The 21,207-nt window shown below is 32.7% G+C and overlaps 2 protein-coding genes and 2 long non-coding RNA genes across 4 annotated transcripts; 2 read left to right on the plus strand and 2 right to left on the minus strand.

The window, feature by feature from the left end:
* Positions 1 to 568: 568 nt before the first annotated feature.
* LOC105346052 (uncharacterized) lies at positions 569 to 2,921 on the minus strand. The gene is made up of 4 exons (XR_010713896.1): positions 2,762 to 2,921; positions 2,502 to 2,602; positions 1,855 to 2,360; positions 569 to 621 (listed from the first exon to the last, which is right to left on the minus strand). It is a non-coding gene; the product is annotated as an uncharacterized lncRNA (long non-coding RNA).
* Positions 2,922 to 3,456: 535 nt separating this feature from the next.
* Positions 3,457 to 9,831, plus strand: LOC105346049 (von Willebrand factor A domain-containing protein 7). Its single transcript, XM_066084118.1, has 14 exons — positions 3,457 to 3,735; positions 4,927 to 5,049; positions 5,441 to 5,614; positions 5,707 to 5,770; positions 5,926 to 6,020; positions 6,130 to 6,318; positions 6,452 to 6,643; positions 7,228 to 7,347; positions 7,494 to 7,652; positions 7,918 to 8,034; positions 8,162 to 8,316; positions 8,438 to 9,108; positions 9,247 to 9,548; positions 9,733 to 9,831. The coding sequence occupies exons 1-12, from the start codon at positions 3,486 to 3,488 to the stop codon at positions 8,513 to 8,515; spliced, it is 1,716 nt and encodes a 571-aa protein (XP_065940190.1). The 5' UTR covers positions 3,457 to 3,485; the 3' UTR covers positions 8,516 to 9,108; positions 9,247 to 9,548; positions 9,733 to 9,831.
* Positions 9,832 to 10,569: 738 nt separating this feature from the next.
* On the plus strand, positions 10,570 to 12,983 carry LOC117684035 (uncharacterized). Its single transcript, XR_004597886.2, has 3 exons — positions 10,570 to 11,996; positions 12,103 to 12,462; positions 12,644 to 12,983. It is a non-coding gene; the product is annotated as an uncharacterized lncRNA (long non-coding RNA).
* A 1,289-nt stretch (positions 12,984 to 14,272) lies between these two features.
* Positions 14,273 to 20,938, minus strand: LOC117684028 (uncharacterized). The gene is made up of 14 exons (XM_034454567.2): positions 20,801 to 20,938; positions 20,337 to 20,455; positions 20,052 to 20,237; positions 19,837 to 19,949; positions 19,461 to 19,626; positions 19,275 to 19,357; positions 18,991 to 19,147; positions 18,392 to 18,561; positions 17,872 to 17,983; positions 17,397 to 17,598; positions 17,206 to 17,299; positions 16,310 to 16,548; positions 15,070 to 15,418; positions 14,273 to 14,901 (listed from the first exon to the last, which is right to left on the minus strand). Exons 2-12 carry the CDS (start codon positions 20,413 to 20,415, stop codon positions 16,330 to 16,332), a joined length of 1,581 nt encoding a protein of 526 aa, XP_034310458.2. The 5' UTR covers positions 20,416 to 20,455; positions 20,801 to 20,938; the 3' UTR covers positions 14,273 to 14,901; positions 15,070 to 15,418; positions 16,310 to 16,329.
* Between the last annotated feature and the right edge of the window lie 269 nt (positions 20,939 to 21,207).

Here is a 21,207-nt window from a genome sequence, read left to right on the forward strand (position 1 = left end):
CGTATTAACAGTTCATGAAATAGTATACAGTATAAAACAACCATGGTAATTCTTGCAAGTGCAATAATTCTTGAGAACCTGCTGTTTTAGATTTTGTTTCCAATCTGTTTTAAAGCTAACTTACTTACTAAATTGTGTGCTTGATTTCATGTACAATGCAAATGAATTGAATTAAAAAAATCAGCTTTTGTTACAGACTCTAAAAATAACGCCAATTAATTGTGCTTGAAATTCACAGACTGAATTAAGAAATCTAATACATTTCCCAAAGTTTCTTGATTCGTTACTTATTTTTATCGACCAGAAGAAAAAACAAATCTCTTTAACATTGACCTTTCGTCCTAAACCTCTAGATCACTACAAGACAGATAACTTATTTTATACTCAACATCTGCCTACGATTAAAATCGATATGAATGTACATCTATAATGAAACAAACGTTTTACAAGTGAAATGATCACATTTTTAGACAATATTTGTTATATCTTGTTAAATTCTTAAATGTTCTTAAATTCTTAAATTCATAAAAATAAGATCATTTTGCTGTCGATTCCTTTTTGTTCTGTCCTACCACTTCGCTTGGACTGATTCACTGCTTTGAGTTGATGCAATTGTATTTTCTGGAAAGTAAAATCAGTTTTGTTAGTTTTTAACATGTTGAGTTAAAAGAGACACTTATCTTGCAAAGCTATTATAATAACCTTCTTTATAGCTAACACTACTTGTACTAAGATATGAAGTCTATTTTTAAATTATTTTTTTTAACGATTTCTTGAGGTTGTATGTAACCTATGCAGTTATCACCTACATCTGAAATTTCGATCAAGACACGTGCTGCTGTAGTGAAGAATTTTTACTCATTGATTTTACGTTGTCAATTATAAAAAGGGCGTCGTTTAAAACATATTCTTTATTGTGTATTTTTAACTAACGCTCAATTTGTCAAAAACCTAATATGAATGTTTGTAAAAAAAAATTGAGAAAGTTTTATATCATTCACACTTATTATTGTTATAAATAAATTTTATTTATAAAATCAAACTTATTCAAACAAAAATTGGTATCTTATAGCATGTATACTATTTCTTTTATTGCCAAAGGCATATCAAATGCAAGAATTGTAAAATTGAATAACATCAAAAAGTAAAAAATGAAACAAAAATTGTTAAATATTCTTTGAAAACAAAGAAAAAGATATACACAATTACTGTCTGAACACGTGAACTTACTGGACCCGTAGCAGTGCGATTTCCCGTCAATCTGAAAGTGTGTTTCTGACGGTGATAATTATGTCGTACAATTCATATGAATTTAAAATAAAACATATTTATATATCTTTATGTCTAATAATGAACATTCTTGTAGGATTTTTTAATGTTAATTTTGTATTTTAAAGGAAGGCATTTCCATATTGGGAGTCCTGATATGGATATAGAACCAGCTGCTACTTAATGGCATCGTCTAAAACAAGGACCCATATCATCTGAATAAGATATGTAAAGCAGACTAAATTAATTTTGTCTAAATTTATTAAACTTTGAAATATGAAAACTAGTATGTGTATACAACTGAACTATGATCACTTAGATTTTAAGAAACTGGCATCGAGTTAATGTAAGGTATGGCATCTGATGTATTATATTATGTATCAAAATCATATCACATCCTAGAATAAATAGTGTTCTTAGCATATACATATGGTGAGATTTTTAATGAATACTTACAAATAAATATTATTCTTAAGCTTTGTTGTTTCCCAATTTAGCTCAATGCAAAAAAAGCCATTGTTTTTTAAATACATTGTATTATCAACTGTTCTTTTCAGTTACGGCTTATTTGCAGTCTGCACTAACCTGAGAAAAATGAAAACGGCGTCGGATCTCCCATTTTTGGTCTCGATAGCCCTCTTGTCGAGTTCTCGTTGATGTCCAGAGCTTTTCTAAATCTGGAAGGGCTCGGTGTGTTTACTGGTGTAAGCTCGTTACCAGTCATGGAGTGTGCGTAAGACATTCGAGTGTGATACGATGGAGGACGAATGTCGGTCAAAGATCTGTCGTCTGCGTAATACGTGTCGTTATTGGAGGCGAGAATCATCGGTGCTGGGCAAGGATCGACGTCGGGAAGCGCAACGTTGCTCAGGATGCTGGTTCTACGCGTTGTGGACTCTATCGACGAATTCTCTCGAAAATCAGACACACTGCTTAGTCTTCGGAACGTTTTAAGTTCCACAACGCCATTAAAATTGAGATGACTTTGCGCAGGTACACCAACTTCAATTTCCTCTGCTTCGTACAAATCATCCAGAGTTATTTCTTCTGGAAGATTTTCCAACAGATCTTTCTGAGATCCATTTTCTGTCCTAAGTGAAAATATTATATTTACTTGGGGAGGTATTTTATTATTTGATATGATCTATTAAATATTGCAAAAGACGCTTATTCCTAAATACTTATATAACAAAAATAAATTTCGAACCATTTAAATGATTATAATATTATACTTTTTGTCGACGTGTTTCCTCCAAAAGAATATTCCGGCGACAATACCGACGAATGCTTCAGCGCCAACCAAAATTAATACAAACTCCCAAATCTCCAACATCTGTTCACATAAAAAAAAAATTATAAACAAGAATTTGCACGCTTAATTTGTACATGATATTTGCTTGTTTAAATTTTTTTTACATCAACATTTTGATTAAAATGATTTTTTTTCAGATTCACATTAGTATGAAAAAGTATCTAAAGATGAAAAGTCTACCTTGTATATTTCAGGATGTTGTCATCATAAAATGTCCTGTTCTTCATAAATCCTGCCACGCCAAACCAGACACCCCGTCTAACAGTCCGCACTGATAATTCTTATCGGCTCTAAGTGTTTGTTTGTATCGTAAGCAACGACAATTTATTTAACTTTTAACTTTACTTTGCTTTTAAAACTTCAAGTGAAAGGCATCAAAAGGAATAGGTATAGATTTTATGATCAATCAAATTGGAAATTTTTACTTGCACCTACGTCGTGAAAAACGATTTTTTAGCAAATGTAAACTTCATACTTTAAGATCCAAATGCCTGAAAATTAACCCATTGGAATTTTTTTCAGTGATTTGCATATAATAAACTAACTATACTTGTTTTTCTGTCACCAATATTCTTATTCTTTTTTAAACGACTAATCCCGTCCACAATGTACATTGTGACTTATACTGAATTTATAATGTGTTCAAAATTGCTTTTGTATTTCCACCATAAAAAACCTTTTACTTTGATAATTCTATCACTCTATCTACATCCTTATCTACAAAGTGCAAACCAAGGGTAGATTCGATTTTGCAATGACGTTAAGTGATTAGAAATGGAGATTTATTTGTTTAACGGTCAACAGGTTGTGCCAATCTTTCGGCATTTTACACACGAACCCGGTGCATTACCTTCTCAAACCGACCTCCCGTAAATCCATACCTAACATAGCTGTTAACTTGAAAATGCTCGTCTGGACCATCAGTACGCTTTTGCTGTACGGCGTGAGTGCGTTCATACCAAACGCATTTACACCTTATATCACTGACAAAGACTTCACCCATCAGGACCTGACGGAACAAGGTATCTTATTAGCGGTGGCTGAGTATTTTGAGAGCAAACCTGCCCCCGGTAAATCCACACCCCCTACTGCTGGATCGCTGACGGGGATATCCAATATAACCGCAAGGAAACTATTTGACGCTTATTATGGATGTAAGTAAAAGAATGGATTGAAATTTATCATCAATGTTATGCGTAGATGTTAGTGCAATGAGGTCATTTATGCCGCTTAAAATGTAGAAAAATGTAGAAAAATCATCATTCTGTTATCAAGATTTGTTTGACGTAAAGTGCCTTCAAAAAATTATGAGGGTGTATACTGGTACCATTATACATTATATATACCATTATATATTATATATGCCATTGTTACAAAAGCCACAACCATGTTATTTTCAATAAAATCTAATACTACTCATAATGATACAATACTCAACGTTAGAAGCGTAACGTTCAGTAACACAAGTATCGTGCGCAACGTCTACCAGTACTTTCTTTGACGTATTGACGTATGTGTTAATTCAACTTTATTGCCTGTACTTAACCAAACTGTGTAACTCATTTGCTTTCAAAGTGTAAAAGAAATATAATGCCCAATACAAATGGCTAATGAAAATTATTTATATCTTAGTTAAAAATTATGAGAGTTATTCATTGTATAGCATTTGATAATTAAGAAGCTAATAAGATTTAATCATTTCATAATTCATGCCATTTATGCTTATCCAGCCCTGGTTCCATGCTAATTTTAGTGTATATACCTTATTTAAAATTTTCTGAATGTTTTTCTGGTTAATTTTAATTATGAACAGCATTAATATATGGACATGCCCATTGAATTTCACTGATTTGTTTTGAAAATTTTATTTAAACACTCTGCCCAATTTATATCTTGCACACATGCTGAGAAAGTTCAACATAAAAGTTTTGTTTCGCGAACGTTCTTCTTGTAAAATTAAAATCTAGCTGTTTTGTTCCGCGAATGTTCAGTTCGTAAAATCAGAACAAGCAGACGTTCCTTTGATATAGTTAAAACATAACTGTTTTGTTTAGCAGATGTTTATTTCGTATAATTAAAACATAAATGTAGCTGTTTCGATTAGTGGAAGTTCCTTTGCTGTAATTGAAACACCCTTTTGTCTTCTACTTATTAACAATTTTTAATTGTCAATGAGTCCATGACTAATTACATGTATGGACTTTGTTGACAATTAAAAATTGTAAAAGACACATGTAGCTGTTTCGTTTAGCGGATGCTTCTTTGGAATAGATAGAACATAGCCGTTTCGTTTAGTGGACTTACCTTTAGTATAATTAAAACATACATGTAACTGTTTCCTTTAGCGTACGTCCCAGAGACAAAATTGCAGTCTGCTATTGACGACATTGTGAACTACAACACAAGGGTGGAGCATGAGAATTCTGCTAAAGCCGCCTGGCACTTCAACGGAGAACAAATCACCCAAGGTACACTCATTGTGCGTCTACAGGCCTACTTGTCTCCTGTTATCAAAAGAATATTATCAGGTCATGAAAAGTAAAATCTTAATAGAGGACAGATGGATCGTAGAGACCAACCCTTCTCAGTCACTTAAATTTGTAATCACTATGACCCAACTTATTTTATAATTAATAATCAACGCACTTAAAAGATGACCGATCCAAAGTGATCAAATATATATTCTCTTTTGATTTCATTTCTCTAAGCTGTCGATTGAAAATTTGACGTCACTTTGAACATAGAAAATAACAATATTAAACGACTGCTGATTGGATGAAAGACTAGGTTAGACTGTTTTATATAATTGCTATTACAATGATATAAAAAGTGAAATATAATATAGACGTAAATGTTTAGGAAACGACATTTTGCTGAGGCTGCGGTCGGAGGCATTTGATGCTTTGAACGTCTCTCAACCAAACTATGCAACTGCTCGCCACGTGATTGGTCAATATTTGCATGTTCTGCAAGACTTTTATAGCAACACGAATTGGAACAAAATTAATCCTTCAAGTTATTACAGTGATTTGGGTAACGTATTTTATGATTCATTTTTTTTCTCTTGTAAAGAACGTGAGGATGAAGTTATCTTAATTTTCTTGTCGTGTATTCATTTTTACCAGGAATTCCTGGGAAAACTTTGCGTCAAGTGTCAGGTCCCAGTGAAGATACATGTAAAAATTGCGGGTTTGTATGCTTGTAGATGTATGTTAAATATTTTTGGGGTGTAGCACCGAGACAAGTATCGTGACTTCTTTTCTATTCTGTATGCACAATTCAAGTAAGCCTGGTCTGAACAATAAAAGGAATCAAATCTTTGCATATATCATTATATCTTACAGACAGACTCTTCCCTGCTTATTTGATCCTCCATTGTTATCCACTACCAAGATAACAAGTGGATACAGAAGTGGACAAGACATTGTTAAACCATCAAGTAACTGAAATTATAAAGATTTAAACCATCAAGTAACTGAAATTGTAAAGATTTTTAATTAAAATTCTCAGTAATTTATTTATAGCATTAATTTACATGATTCCTTTAGAGCCGACAACTGATACACAGGGAAAATGTAGTCATGGCGGGAAATTTGACACCAGCGCCACAACATCTGCGGCGGTTGGAGGAATCAACAAAGAGACAGTAACTGCTGATTATTCCCCGTTATTCCAAGAACACGGAGCAGTTGCTGATTTGGCAATTAAGCACACAACATATTTTTTTGCTGGGCAAAGTAATTTTTTTCAATATCGCTTGCTCTTTTTTTTTAAAAATGGGTTTGAATAAAGATTTTTTAAGATAAAAGATCTGGAAATTATATTTCATAGAATCTTCAAAATGAAATTTTCACTTTTTATTTTTATAAGCCAATAGTCTGAGAACAGTATTTGGAGATGGTAAATTTGAAGGTTTGCTCCAACTTCATGCCGGAGTATCATTGTGTTTCGTCATTGATACCAGTGTTTCAACTGAAAGAGATGCCATCAGGCAGGAAATTCAGAAACTGATATCCGCAGGAAGCAACCCATATAACTACATACTTGTTTATACTAATTATGGTAAAGTGTTGGGTTTTTTATTCACTAGTATGTATGGTAATCAACGACACATTTTAATCGTAGTTATCTCTGGACACTCCTCGGGTGAAAAAAAATTATTGTCTGTTTTTGATTGCAGTTATTTTTATTAAACCATTCCCTCTAAACAATACACAATTATTTTGATACCTAATTACACCGGTATATTTATTTGTCTTTATAAAAAAAAACCCAATGGTAAATATATCGAACGTATGATATTTACAATAAAATCCTCCAAAGATACGGAAAATGTCGTATGGCAATGTTTAGAACTGCTCAGTATAAAGAATACTAGTCAACCCGGCAACGGGTAAACCGAGATGCGGGTAACAAACTCACTAGGTGCCTGATTTACCAAGTGCCAAATTATTTTTTTTTCACGCGTGCCGAGTGTACCAGGTGCCTTATTGACCTGTACGCGGTATGAATATATAAAATCAAACTATTAGAATTACACGGCAAGAATTTACTTTTATTTTTCATATTTATTTATATTTGCATATAAGGTTAATTGTGAAAGTTGTCTAATTGTGTGTTTAATTTTTTGCTTTATACAATCCAAGGTCAAACCAGTCCGACTGTAATAACTAAGACAAATGGTAATGATATTTTGACTGCATTTGGATCCATCAACATAGCCAGCAACCGTTCATGCACTTTCTCTATATCGGGAACCGAAGCAGGTATACTATAACAAATTCTGTAGAATCTGAACGCATTTTACAGAATGCAATTTTTCTACATAATCTTAGCATTTGTTTCCGAAGATCAAAAATGTTAAATTCTCTAAATATATATATTTATTGTAATTTTTTTTATTTGTTATTAGCTGCCACAGTGGCGGAGTATGGATCAAAAATTTATGTGTTCAGCGATGCAGTACCTAGAAACGACGTCACAATACGATATATTCAAGCGATGCAGAGTGAGAAAGACCTTACAATTTCCCTTCTGTTAACAGGCCAATGTAAACAAAAACGATCGATAGGTAAATATTTGTCAAAATAAGCAGTCGTATCATCCACTATGTAAATAAACGTAAATTTATTTACCAAAAAGAACCCAAATAAAATGATAATTCTCGTGAATGTTTCGCGCATAGGTTTGTCTTGGATAACCGCATTTCAAACAACACTAAATTATAACATTCACAATTATTTTATCAACATTAAACCATGTCATACAATTCTAAAAATTCGAAACATTAGAAAAAATATGACATATGATTCACATGTAATCGTTTTTTGTTACAGGTAATTGGTCAATTCTATCTCAGACAAAACATGCGAAAGCTAAACCGTTCCACATTTACCATCAGTTCCTGGTTCAAAAAGGGACACACTGGATCCGAACCTCTCATCCACCTACAGGTTACAAGTTATCACAACATTTACGAGTCTGGTTGATATCTTTTAATATTATTTACCAAACAATATACTTGTAAACATAGAATCATTCTTTACAGTTATCATAAAAAGTTTTTAAACAATATTTTAGGACAGAGGGTCGTATTGTCAGTAAGAATAAGCGATCCAGCAACTGTATTAGGATTACATTTGATCGAAATTGCGAATTTCAAGAAACCGCTAAGAAAACTTAATCGAAGTCGAATACCTGGAATTTATTTGACTTTAATAGACAAATTCCCAGATGTAAGTACTTTTTTTTATTAGTTTTTGCATAGAATTCATGAAGAATTTATCTCTGAAATATTCATCAATGTAAACAACTCCAGGATATATCTCAACAATATATTCCACTTGTGGTTTACAGGTCGAGAATTTTGTTATTTTTGTGGAGGGCTTTGACAAGGATGGGAAAACATTTCGCGTGAAAACACAAGAAATCTGAGGAAGATGAGTTTGCAGTAAATGTATTAAAATTTTACGTGACATGTAACTTAAAGGCATTTAACAATGCTGTGCTTAATTACTTCAAACCTTATATTATCTGTTTTATGAAATACATTTGCAATAAAAAACCTATATCTTTGTTTGTATGCGCATAAATATCATAAACATTATATAAATTATAAATATAGCATAGTATCATCTGCAACAAGTAATACTATTCTTTGACATATCTTGACAGAACTTTTAAACAAATGATGCGATTATTTACTTGTTCTTTACTTAATGTATACATATAGTGTGTACAAAGTTGCATACATTATATGATTAAAAACTCGTCGTCGTTACATAACTTTTAAATTGATAAGTTTTTTTTCTGTGAGGTCGTTTCAAGTCAAGAATTATTCACATTCGTAAAACTTCGTGCACCAGTAGATGGTGAAAGACATTCATCATCAGAGATAATTTGCATTTAACAACACACACACACATACACCTTTAGTCATCGATTCCTAGCCTCGTCGTTTCAAAGGGAGATTTGCACTGCCGATCTGTACAAGTAATCACTGTTACAGGGAACAAAAATCACACTAGGTATGTATAATCTTTGGAAAAGCTTATAAGAGGGAAATGCAAATGCCATCTCTATCACAGTTTGTTAAATTATTGGGACAAAATTATCAGATCTTAACAATTTTTTCTGGCTACTGCGTTATTTGTTTTTTTTATTAGATTCGTGTCATGACGATGTCGGGCTCGGTTTATATTTTTCTTTTATCATCATACTTCCTGTGCAAATCTGCAAGTGTAACACCGTTGCCTGTGGTAAGCACTACCACTAAAGCTCCAGATGGAAACAGAACGAAGCTCATTGAGGCCATAGTCGCCATTTTGAGCATTGGGCAACCAGAAAGTAAAATCGCTGATATACGTATAGATGTCGACAAGAAGGTCAGGGAGAGCAACCTGACGCATCTTTCACAAGTATTTACGAAGGCCGAATACGATCGCTTCTGCTCATTCAACCCAGTAGGGTAAGTCATGTTATGATTGAATCAAAATTTAGCTTTTCGCAGAGGAATATATTTAACTTTTCTTTAAACAATGGTAATACAGGTATGGTATAAGGCTATTTTATTACATTTGACTATTTTCATACAACTGTTTACATTTTTTCCGCTTCGATGATTAGACACAGTCGTTTATCATTTATTTCAGATGTACAGGCACACAGTATAGTCATTGGGATGGACGGAAATAAACAACACTGTTTGTTTTACTTTTGACTGATTTGTAAAATAAATTGGAGAAAATTTATTTGAGAAAATTTGAAAAAAAAATCCCGTAATTTTAGCGCAAGGGGGAGGGAGACACTTATTGACAAAATATATGTGACATTTAAGCACTATTGCCATGGGCTGAAAAATGACTACAGCGACAGATGGCATTGCATATTTATATCCTAATGAATTTCTAACCTTTGGTATAATCGTATAAGTTTGGAGAGTGTCATTAAAATAATGAAAAAAAAATAATTATGACATCTCCACCAAAATATTTCGCCCTTTCTGGCATTGACCATAATGCCAGTGATTAAAAATGACTGCATAATCTACATTAATGTGTTAGCAAACATATGTAAGACAAAATCCCCGTCAGTAAGATAATGCTCTGTAACATTACAAAAGCAGAGAAATATGCACTTTCGAACTGCAATTCTAGTACTAGTCTTATAATTTACGGTCTCACTTTTCTCGGCTATGATGATTGTATTTGTCATATACTTAATGATAAAATAAATGTTTTCTTTATATTGATTTGCAAGCATACTGTGTATAAACCACAAAACGCCATTCGCTACTACTATTATGAAATTGAATTGTTCCAACGAATTGAGCTGGTTGACAACATATATATATATATATATATATATATATATATATATATATATATATATATATATATATATATATATATATATAAAAGAACTTTTTAAAATTGATGTAACGTAGCTACGACCCTTGGTTATTTCAATGCTTTCTACCGGTATTGCATGGAAAAAGACAGTACAGGAGCAGAGCAAATACGGACCTCTAACAATAATAGAGGCAGTGTCATGTTGTAAATTTTAGATTTACTGGGTGGATGTAAATACAAAACTTACAACATAACAACTTGTATAAATTTTGTATTTACACCCACCCAGTAAATTCAAAACTTACAACATGACAGTAGGAACAGGTGCCATTGAGGAGATACTGACACGTCACACCCGCCGTGTCCTTTTTGTTGTATTTGGGAAAACGGAAAATCCGTAGACAATTAAGTGAGTAATTATGATCCAACAGTATGAAAAACGTCAGTCAGAATTAATATCATAATAAATGACAAAGTACAAAAAACGACATAAAATGCCACAATGTAAACTACAATTACCTAAAAACGCAGTAATTTTCACCATAGAAACAAACTTGTTTATATAACACATAGATAAATAACATAGTAATGTGACTAGAATTAAAAAAGAACATTATAAGACAATAAAACTATCAATTTCTATATACAAAAAGTGTCAAAGATGGGTTCTTCCGCCATATATATTAAAGCTACAGTTTCTTTCAGCATTATTTTTTGAAAGGTCAATATTCATTGTTGTTTTATTACATTATCTCAGAGAGTTTTTGCCGTTATTTATTTATAAGAATGAAGTAGGGAAAAAAGTTATTTTATGAAATGTAATTCGATTTTAAGTTAAAAATTTATGTAAACAAACGGTTTACATCTAATTTTAGACCTGTGTGTTTCATATTTCAGAAAAAAAGATTGTCAAAGAGTTATAGGAAAGATACAGAGCTCATTTTTCTTTACTATATAAACACATTGAAGGATTTTGTGAATTCTGTAACTTTTAACCTTTGATCTTATTACAGTAATACTAATAAAACCCCACTGCGTTTCATTTCATTGCATATTATTGTGCGTCATGAGAAGTCAACAAAAACTATTTTAAAAATAAATTGAAAAGTATATACGAACTGTATATAATTATTATGTATTTACGCAAGCATACTGTAGTCAATTAAATCTTTAACAAAATAAAGGCAAGAACCACATATATCAGTGGTTTAAACGAAAGGATGTTATGCAGACCGAACGTAATGACACTAAATATCACTGGTTATTTGCCTGCGTTCTTTGCTTAGAATGTCCTTTTATACCATATAAACGTTTATGGTCATTATATAATCTGCAGTGGTATTTAAAGTTTCTGTTGGACAGGTTTAAGACAACGATTTAATTATACGCGAAGGTAACGCTTCGTGCACCGGTAACCGTTGACAGACATTCATCATCAGAGTTAATTTGCATTTCACAACATACACACGCCTTAAGTTATCGATTTCCAGGTCTCGACGTTTATAGAGGAGGAATTGACTGCCCTATGTAGTTGCATGTACTTTGCTTGTGTTGAAACATACGAGGTATGTATTATTTATTCTTTATTACCAACGTAAATTAAAACGAAGAATTGCAAAAAAAAAAAAATTCTTTTACAGTTAACACTATGTTGTACATGTATATTTCCAGCTTAACCCGACCTTTTGAGATTTTTGACAGCCACATTGTCAAAATGATGCCAGTTTCAATTTGCAGTTTTCTTTTATCTTCGTATGTCCTGAGCAATTATGTAGTAACTATGTCTGTTGTGAGCACTGCTTCCCAGACTACTGTGTCCGCCGAAAACACTTCCACTCCAGCTCTGGACAGCAATGAACAAAGGATTGCGGATATTATAGTGATGATACATATGATTGGTAAACCACTGGAAGCGGAGGCAGCTATACGAATGGATGTCGAGAAAAAAATCAGAGATGGAAATGTAACAGAGCTATCGCAAGTATTTACCAAGGCTGAATTTAACGCCTTCTGTGCAATTTGGCCAAATGGGTAAGTGAATGGTGGATTGAATTTTGATAAAACTTTGAATTTTTTTAAAAAGATAGATCATGCTTAAAAACATCTTTACAGTGTTAATTTTACCACAGGACCGTACTCATTATACATAGATTAACTGCTTGCATTCTTCAAATAGACTCATTAGAAACAACCAATTATTTATTATTTTCAGATGTTCGGGCACGCAGTATAACAATTGGAAATGAAAGAGAAAAATAAAAAGTGTTTGATATCATTCAAAATTGTGTGAAGAAAAAAATCAATAACATTGTAATTCAATTATGAAAAATTCTCCGAGCTATGTTCTTTACACAATGTGAATTTTTGACATAGCATTTGGCTCTCGGCGCAACTCCTATGAGCTTGATGAATTCTGTAATCACAGATGATATTTGCTTCATTCCATAATGAATTGATTAGCATTTGTGAAGTGTTATACGTTGGGTCATATTCATTTGCATTGTGAGATTTAAATCGTTATGAAATTTTCTAATAAAATATGTCACTTCTAAGTTTTCCATGTCGCCTTTTCTAAGAAGAGTTATAATTATAGAAAAAAAATGAGTTAATGTGATGTCAACTGTAGTAAGGTGTACTATAAATTAAATCTTACTACCAAAATTTTTTTAATGCATCCTTGGAAGTGCAATAGTATGTGTCACGATTTAGTGTTAAACTTAGCAAGTGATAACTTTAGCGATAGCTGCTAAACTATTTTAACAAATATCCATAAATATTGTAAAAAGCAAGAAAAATCATTGCACCGACAAGGTTTTGTTTCTCTGTTAATTGAAACATACATGCGTGTCAGATAATCTTAAATTATACGACAAAAGCACTGAGAAAACCGTTGTAATTATGCATCAACGATTATGCTATCATCCCCAGGATAAAAAAAATCCCCAAGTTATTTCCATTTTGATACATATTTATTGTTATGTAGAAGTCTGAAGCCACAGTTAACCGTGTCATTCGGTGTACTAATTTCTTTTATGAGTATACTAAATTCATATCAAAGATTTTTGTATTTGGAGGGAGCTATATTTGTCGAAAAATTTGTATTTGCAGGGAGCTATATTTGTCGAAAAATCTCAATTTTTAGGTTTAAATGATTAAACACATAGAAAGAAAGGAACGGTAACAAGAGACAAATCATACCAGTACTTATGGTTGTTTGATCTGGTGATCGTTGTGTTTTTATATGTGTTTGTTTTAACAATGGAAAGATTATGAAAGAGCTCAATATTCGGAAACATACCTGGTATAAATGTAATGTGTGTGTGTATTGTCTTCATCTTAGTTTTGATGATAAGATTCGTGCATTAATTGTAATAGGGATCGTATAAAAGCATGCCGGATTTCTTGTGTTTCTCTCAGGACTAAAAGCAGTCATGATCACTGTTTACGCTAATTGTTGTGATTTATTCATGCGACAAGACTTTTCCCAAACAAATTCCTTTACCTTTGCATATAATATCAACAGCTAGCGAAACAATTTATAAATAGACCTGTCTCCTCTCACTTTAATATACATATAGACATTTCTATGTCCATTCTTAAAACTTAAATTTTTTCTTATATTTTTATCGCAGATAAAATGTCTATTATTGGAATTCAATAGATTTTTTAAAAAATTTTAATCATAAATAAGTAAAGGCTTAATATAAAAGTCACTCGTTAAGTAATTGGATCAAGAAACATGCATTTGTTGTGATGTGTTCTTAATTTACCACTTACCCTTTTTAATTTATGAACAAAATCTTTTTAGACAAGGATAGAATCACGCATAATGGTAAAGAATTTTAATAAAACTTCTCAAGATGCACAAATATAACAATAATAAATAGTTAAAAATCGACAGAAGTGTTATACACTGTTTCAGAATCATAGAAAAAAACGAGGAAAATACATAAATACATGTAATTTACAAATGTCCTTTTATTTTCCTATATCAACGTTATTACTTTAATAGTCTTATTTTTTTTATCAAGAAAACGATCTTCCAATGCGTTGCAATGTACATAAAGAAGATTTTTGCACTATTATGTTATTGAACAAAACAACTCCCGTAAATGCGACAGTATACTTGATAACTTCGTGATAAATGTATCCCCTTTTTAAATTAAAACATTTGACCGATAAAACGAACAATAGCAAAAACGCTGGCGATATGAAATATGATAAAGAAAAACACAAGAGATTTAAGCGTAAATCAGATTACAAAATAAAGAAAATGTCAACAATAAATAAATAAAGTTCAACTGGATGTAAAAATCAGTTTGGTGACACGGAGGTGAACTTTTTCCTCAATAGAATCCCTCCCGTGAACAGGGCCGCCACAGAGATTGCCGTGGCGGACGTTGCAATGACGATTTTCCAGGTTGTGCTCAAACCATTTTCGCTTCCGTTGGAATTGGAACTGGACGAAGCCTACAGTAAAATTATTATCATCAGATATATTTTTTAAATAATACTTTTTTAAAAAGCAACGATTTAATAACGTATATATTTATAGGTTTGAAGATTGGATTTAAAAAAATTAAACCTCTTTATTTATTTTGATAAGCAACTTTATAGTTTTGTATATATTAAGTATACCGATGTTACAGTCGTGGTAACCGCTGAAGAACCTGAAGTTGGATTCACACCCCCACTCTGGGAGGCGGCGGCATTTGATCCTGTCTGTGTTACTGATAATGTCGACGTCACGCTTCCACCGCCTGTCTGTCCGTTAGTAGATCCGACGCTTGTAGTTCCTGCATTAGACGTGGAGGAATCTGTTGTCACAGAAGTCGAGGAGTCGGTTGTTGGACCAGTGGTTGTGGTCGGGGGAGGGGTCGTTGTGCATGGTCCAGGGGTCCATGATGGATTCACCGGGACAGTGCATGTACTTGTGGACGTCCAGTCAGTCAAAGTAATGTCCTCCTAGGCCCGGCAACAATCTGCACTGGATAAATTCAAATCAAATTTAAAACTGCATAAAAAAATAGAAGTCTGTCAGAGACTCCTTAAGCATAAGTATCAAAATGATAAATATCTCTTTTGAAATACACGTGTTCTTTATACAGGAGAGAAAATAACACTGAAAATTTGCACTATATCAGAAAGAACAAAATGTACGTTTTGATATTTTATTTTTCTTCATATACCTATGTCAAACTAAATGTTTAACTCATCTTCAAGTTGCAATATTGTTCTGGGATATCTGGTTGTAACAATACATAAATTGCCATATATCATGTTCATTCCGTTATATTCATATGTATTTTTTTTTGTTTAAAATTTATTCCTTCATAATGGCCCCAAACTATCTCCTGAGCAATATTGAAATTACGCTAGCCAAAAATGCTTCAACACAAGATTGGTCTTTCGTGATGAAATGGTTTCCTGAGAATAGGTTTGTATGGATACATTGATTCTATATGATCCTCTCCTCTCCTTAAAAGAGGACGTGGCCCTTCATTTGAAAAACTGGAATTTCCTTGACTTGTGGATGATTTGTTGGATGAATGAAAAACCGAGCAGAATAAAAAGTACATTGTGCGTTACATTAAATTTAACTATTAAGTGCATTGATGATAATGGTCTTTCACCATATTCATCTAAACGTTCATCTTGATTGCTATCTAGATGACGGGCTTGGTGGAAATGATTTTACGATTGATCAGCTCTAAAATTGATTTGGATACACGTAATTGTGCATGCACTTGTATTAAAGTCATAAACGAATAGAACCCCCCTCATATTGATATGAGCGTGGTTGAACATAGATACTATAGATACTAGCTGTACTGTAACATGAATTTAAGTAAACAAATAACGGAAGATAATTTCTCACACTAGTTTTGCTATAACAGTTCATTGGCTTAATTCAAGTCCTGCGATGAATGGTTTGTGTGTAAAATTGACACCGTTTCCTCCCGACCCTCCGTAGGAAATCGTCTTGATGCCCTCTCCTATGTCAAAGATCTCTAGTTTCGTTGTGACCACTGTCATGTTGCAGTCACATTGCGTGACACCACTGCAGCTTCCGATGACCTTCGTAATGTTGCAGTCCGGTGGAGTGGTATCCGGAGTCTAGAATTTATTGAATCATAAAAGAATTAAGGTAAAATGGATCACCTTCATATTGTGACATACTTCTTAACGAAATAAAAAAATAAATGCAAGTATAGTTTTAAAAAATTTTTCTTTCCCAAAGTTGTTACCGAACGCGTAGCACAGTGGATTAGAGGCTGTAAATTTATGAAAGCATAAATTCTATCTTTCATAAAAGTTTAAACATATTTTTGGATCAAACATTGTAAAATTCTAAACCGATGAAAGTATTATCCACATTAATATCGATAGGTGTCCTATACCACCTTGAGGACAACATAATACGTATTTGTATCAAGTCATTGCGAAGGGGTTTTCATTATTTCTACTCACCATTTAAAGTTTTATGTCTCTTAAAGATGGAATACTCAAGACATTCTGTTTTGTTATGTGTTTTTAGTTTCAGGCGAACATCGTGAAATGAGTCGATTTTTGGTTAAATTTAGAAATTTTTATATTAACATATCCTTTCGACAATACGCCTTATTCTAAAAAAATTTAAAACATTTACAACAAAAAATAATGGTCCTCCTCTTGAACTGACAAAAATGCCAAAACGAAAACAAGCGTACATCATTATAATTTTATATTCTATAAAACAGTGGTAAACTACTACAAACATATATAAACATTCACCTTGTTACTCGGGTCTTCTGTTGTAAGAGAAAATATAGAGTATTGGAAGTTTGAATTCCCTGACGTCAGTGGCTCAGCGGTGATGGTCACCGATCTACAATCACAATCCAAGTTGCTCAATAGAGTAAGTTGAGTTTAAGATGTGTGTACTATTCATTTTTTATTTCACTTCAATTTAATAAGATACACACGTGGTTATCCCTTGGGTCGCTCCCCCGTGGAGCACAAACATGTCCGTGATGTTGGCCCCTGCCGCCAGCTGGTGTGTCTTATTGAAGGGACTAACGGCAAACTGTTGGCTGTCCCTAATACTTGTCAGTATTTCAGTCAGACCGGCCCCCAAGTTTGTGACTGTGTACTGAATTATGAAGTTTCTCCCCGTGTACAAAGGATCTGCAATAAAGGTTTACGTTTAAATACAAAAATAGGAAACTATAACCGTTTAAATACAGGAACTTATGAAAGGAAGCTAATTTTCGATTTTTGATCTAGAATTGAATTATGCTATTACACGTATATCATGCATGCATACTTATTCTTTATCATAGACAAGGAGGGAGATGTAATATTTTGGATGATATGCTCATCAATGAGGGGTACAGATTTCTTTGTTTAGCTACATGTACTTTGATAACATTTACTTATTCATATCCATTTAAAACTTACTTGGAAACGGGTGTATATCTAGTTTTATCAGCACAGGGGAAATAAGTTCAGTATGAAGTCGTCTGAATTGTGTCGCTTGCCCATCCTCTCCATCAATAGCAATTTGAAAATCCTATGAGCAATTAAAACTGTTCAATTATTACATGTACTTTCATTTGATAAAAACTACTCAAAATAAAATTATTGAATGAAGAATTATAATTTATCTTAAACTGATTCAAAGTTCTTATGGCGTCTTGAAAAAAAGGGCTTCGTATAAAATTGGACAATAAAAATAAATATTTCTTTAAAATAATAGAGTAATAATAATAGTAATAGTCATAATGCGTATTATAATTAAGAAATAAATAAAATACATGTATATCAGAGAGGACGCTACAACTAAAACTTATAAGTAATTAGGCATTTCTCAGATGATTGATACACTGATTTTGATATTTCTTTCATGAATGTGGGCCAGAATTTCATGTGCTTTGATATACATGTACATAACAATTTTATAATATTTGTAATGACGTACCTCTGGCGGGATTATGACGTTGCAGTAGTACACCCCCTGTTTGTGTCCAGAGTACTTCTGTAATTTACTGTTGGTCAATGTGGTTCCTTTGCTATTCAAGAGCACCAGGTCCGACACGCTTGTGACATTTTCGGGTAAACTCACAGTCACAATAACAGTGACGTTTTCCCCTGATAAAACGTTTTTATAAAGTTTTTATAAATTGTTTGAGCAAAAGAAAACATAAATGTTGTGTTTAATTCATAGGTGGTTTTACGGACACGATTGATCGTCAAACATACAAAATGTAAGTTGACTTAGTTGAAGAAATCTTTGGCAGTTTTAGTTTACATAACTTTATTAATTCTTAAATCAAAAAAAATCCATAAAATAATTCCATGTCCATTTTTTGGTTTAGTATTAATGAGATGCAAACAAATAAGGAATTCCGAACTCCGTATAGAAGAATTGGTATACATTGTTTTTAAAATGATTGACGTTTACATTTTTTTAATTGAGATATCATTACATATAGTTTATCTCAAACTTTTTTTACTTGAAATGACTGGCAATGCAATAGTAGAAGTTGATCAAACATATACATTTATACATGTACATACCCACGGTTGGTCTCCCCTCGATCTCCGTCAGGGCATAGCTGTTGGCGTCCGATATCATAAGTTGAGCGCTAAAGTCGAGTTCACTCACAGCTCGTACTTCCACTTTCCAGTAGGTATTTATATTTTTTTCAATGAAATAAAGACCCGGTGTAGGATTCTGTAATTACATAAGTGGTAACTTTCAATATCAAAATTGAGACGATACCATTCATGTGAAGAAAAAAAACCCAACGAAAATGAAATAATATTGTAACAATGTTCAACATCAATATATGCATGCGTACAACTATTTCCATGAGTGTTACGGTCCCAAAATCGGATTCAGTAATGTTTGTTTGTCCATTGGCACCGGCGTACAGAAGGTTACCTGAAAATTCACAAAGTTCAATAATCGTAAAAATGTTCACCGATATTATAGTTAACACAGCAAAGAACTTATCTCACATTAAGCTGACTTGCCGTTTCTTTACCATTTTGGTCTTTAATTCTGGATGTTGGTAAAACCGATATTCCATCAATTTTAATGATAAGTTTTGTAATCGTTGAATCAGCCGGTACAGACAAAGTACTAAAACCACCGAAGCCACCGGGAAAGTCAAGCTTCACTATTGTCACCTCTGGGTCCAAAGAGGAACCCTAAAAGGATAAATCAATATGCTTAAGTTTTGAAAAGTTATTACGAAAGATGAACGATGTATCTATCTTTCCTTAAATGTGTGATCTTTTCAACAAAGCGTTATACCCTTTTAATCAAGTGAGGCAAAATTGTGTATCACGAAAAGCTTGAGTTTTTATTTTCAGCATCTTATGGTATATGTTTTGACATATCATTAAGCAGAGACTTACAATATTAAGCAAATTAAGCGATGATATGCCTGTGTATATCTTACCCCCTGAGCTGCTGGCGATTTGTGAAAAGCTAAGAGGAACCGAAAAGGCACTCCGACGTTGACGAGACACTATAAAACATTACAATACTTAAAATTTAAGATATCGGTTTAATACAACATGACAAATGTACAAATCGGACATAAAACCTGTATTATTGCATGTACATATACCTTTCTTGATGTTATGAGATATTTTCTGTCTAAAAGACTTGACTAAAGGAACACTGCATGTCTCCTTTAGATAGAAATTCATAACAAGTTTTTTAGCTTCCAAATCAGGACTTTCTTTGTTCTTCGCTGATGGTACAGAATCCGTAAATATGTATACATTGGAGAGTTTCGGAACAACTTTGGATACTGTTAAAAGAAACAAAATTGAATTGTGAAATTGTGAAAATGTTTCGGTTCTCAGTGAAACTTATTTCATTATTATGCATATTATGGACTGATTCTTACCCATGTTAATTGCCTCTAGAATCGGCTTATCACAGTATGGTTGAGTATCAAACATTATCTTAGATACTGCTTTCCGCATTTCAAATACCGTTGAAAAAAGTTAACATCAATGTTTTCAACTGTAGAAAAGCAGAAAATAGATTATATATTATTACAAGTGTTAAGAAGATTTTTCACAAGGAAAATATATTCAATATAGTGAAATAGATTCCGTAAAATGTGTATCTTAGTATTTATTTATGTAAACATTAATTATGTAAGATAGAGAGGGGGGGGGGGGTGGGGGTGGCGAGTGTTACATGTATAAGTATGTGTCTGATCTTTATTAATAAACTTCAAACGTATTGTCATTCTTGTTTAATGTTATGTTATGGACAATTTGATAAAATTTGATATCATTTGGTTACATTTAATCTACAATATATATAAGTTACGAGTTATGTTTGTTTATTCAGGATTGTTACCATCTTTTCCTACTGTCGCCAACACAAACTTGTAACTGGCAGGGCTTGATGATCTCGCTATATACTGTATGAACTTGTCTAAGGCCTCTACTTCTGTCGACATTCCCGGAGAAGTGTCTATGATGAAAACCAACGTTTATACTTGTAAACAATATACTTGTAAACATAGTATCATTCTTTACAGTTATCATTAAAAGTTTTTTAAAAATATTTTAGGACAGAGGGTCGTATTGTCAGTAAGAATAAGCGATCCAGCAACTGTATTAGGATTACATTTGATCGAAATTGCGAATTTCAAGAAAGCGCTAAGAAAACTTAATCGAAGTCGAATACCTGGAATTTATTTGACTTTAATAGACAAATTCCCAGATGTAAGTACTTTTTTTTTATTAGTTTTTGTATAGAAT

The sequence above is a fragment of the Magallana gigas genome, chromosome 5 (assembly GCF_963853765.1).
Source record: "Magallana gigas chromosome 5, xbMagGiga1.1, whole genome shotgun sequence".
NCBI classification, from domain to species: domain Eukaryota; kingdom Metazoa; phylum Mollusca; class Bivalvia; order Ostreida; family Ostreidae; genus Magallana; species Magallana gigas.

Excerpts from the sequence above, each read along its gene's own strand:
- LOC105346049 (XM_066084118.1), top strand. The coding sequence starts at position 3,486 with ATGCTCGTCTGGACCATCAGTACGCTTTTGCTGTACGGCGTGAGTGCG. Across the intron at positions 3,736-4,926 it reads ATTTGACGCTTATTATGGAT|CGTACGTCCCAGAGACAAAA; the intron begins GTAAGTAAAAGA and ends TGTTTCCTTTAG. Across the intron at positions 8,035-8,161 it reads AACCTCTCATCCACCTACAG|GACAGAGGGTCGTATTGTCA; the intron begins GTTACAAGTTAT and ends ACAATATTTTAG.
- LOC117684028 (XM_034454567.2), bottom strand. The coding sequence starts at position 20,415 with ATGCGGAAAGCAGTATCTAAGATAATGTTTGATACTCAACCATACTGT. Across the intron at positions 19,627-19,836 it reads CGCTTAATTTGCTTAATATT|GGTTCCTCTTTGGACCCAGA; the intron begins GTAAGTCTCTGC and ends TTATCCTTTTAG. Across the intron at positions 19,148-19,274 it reads TAACACTCATGGAAATAGTT|AATCCTACACCGGGTCTTTA; the intron begins GTACGCATGCAT and ends ATGTAATTACAG.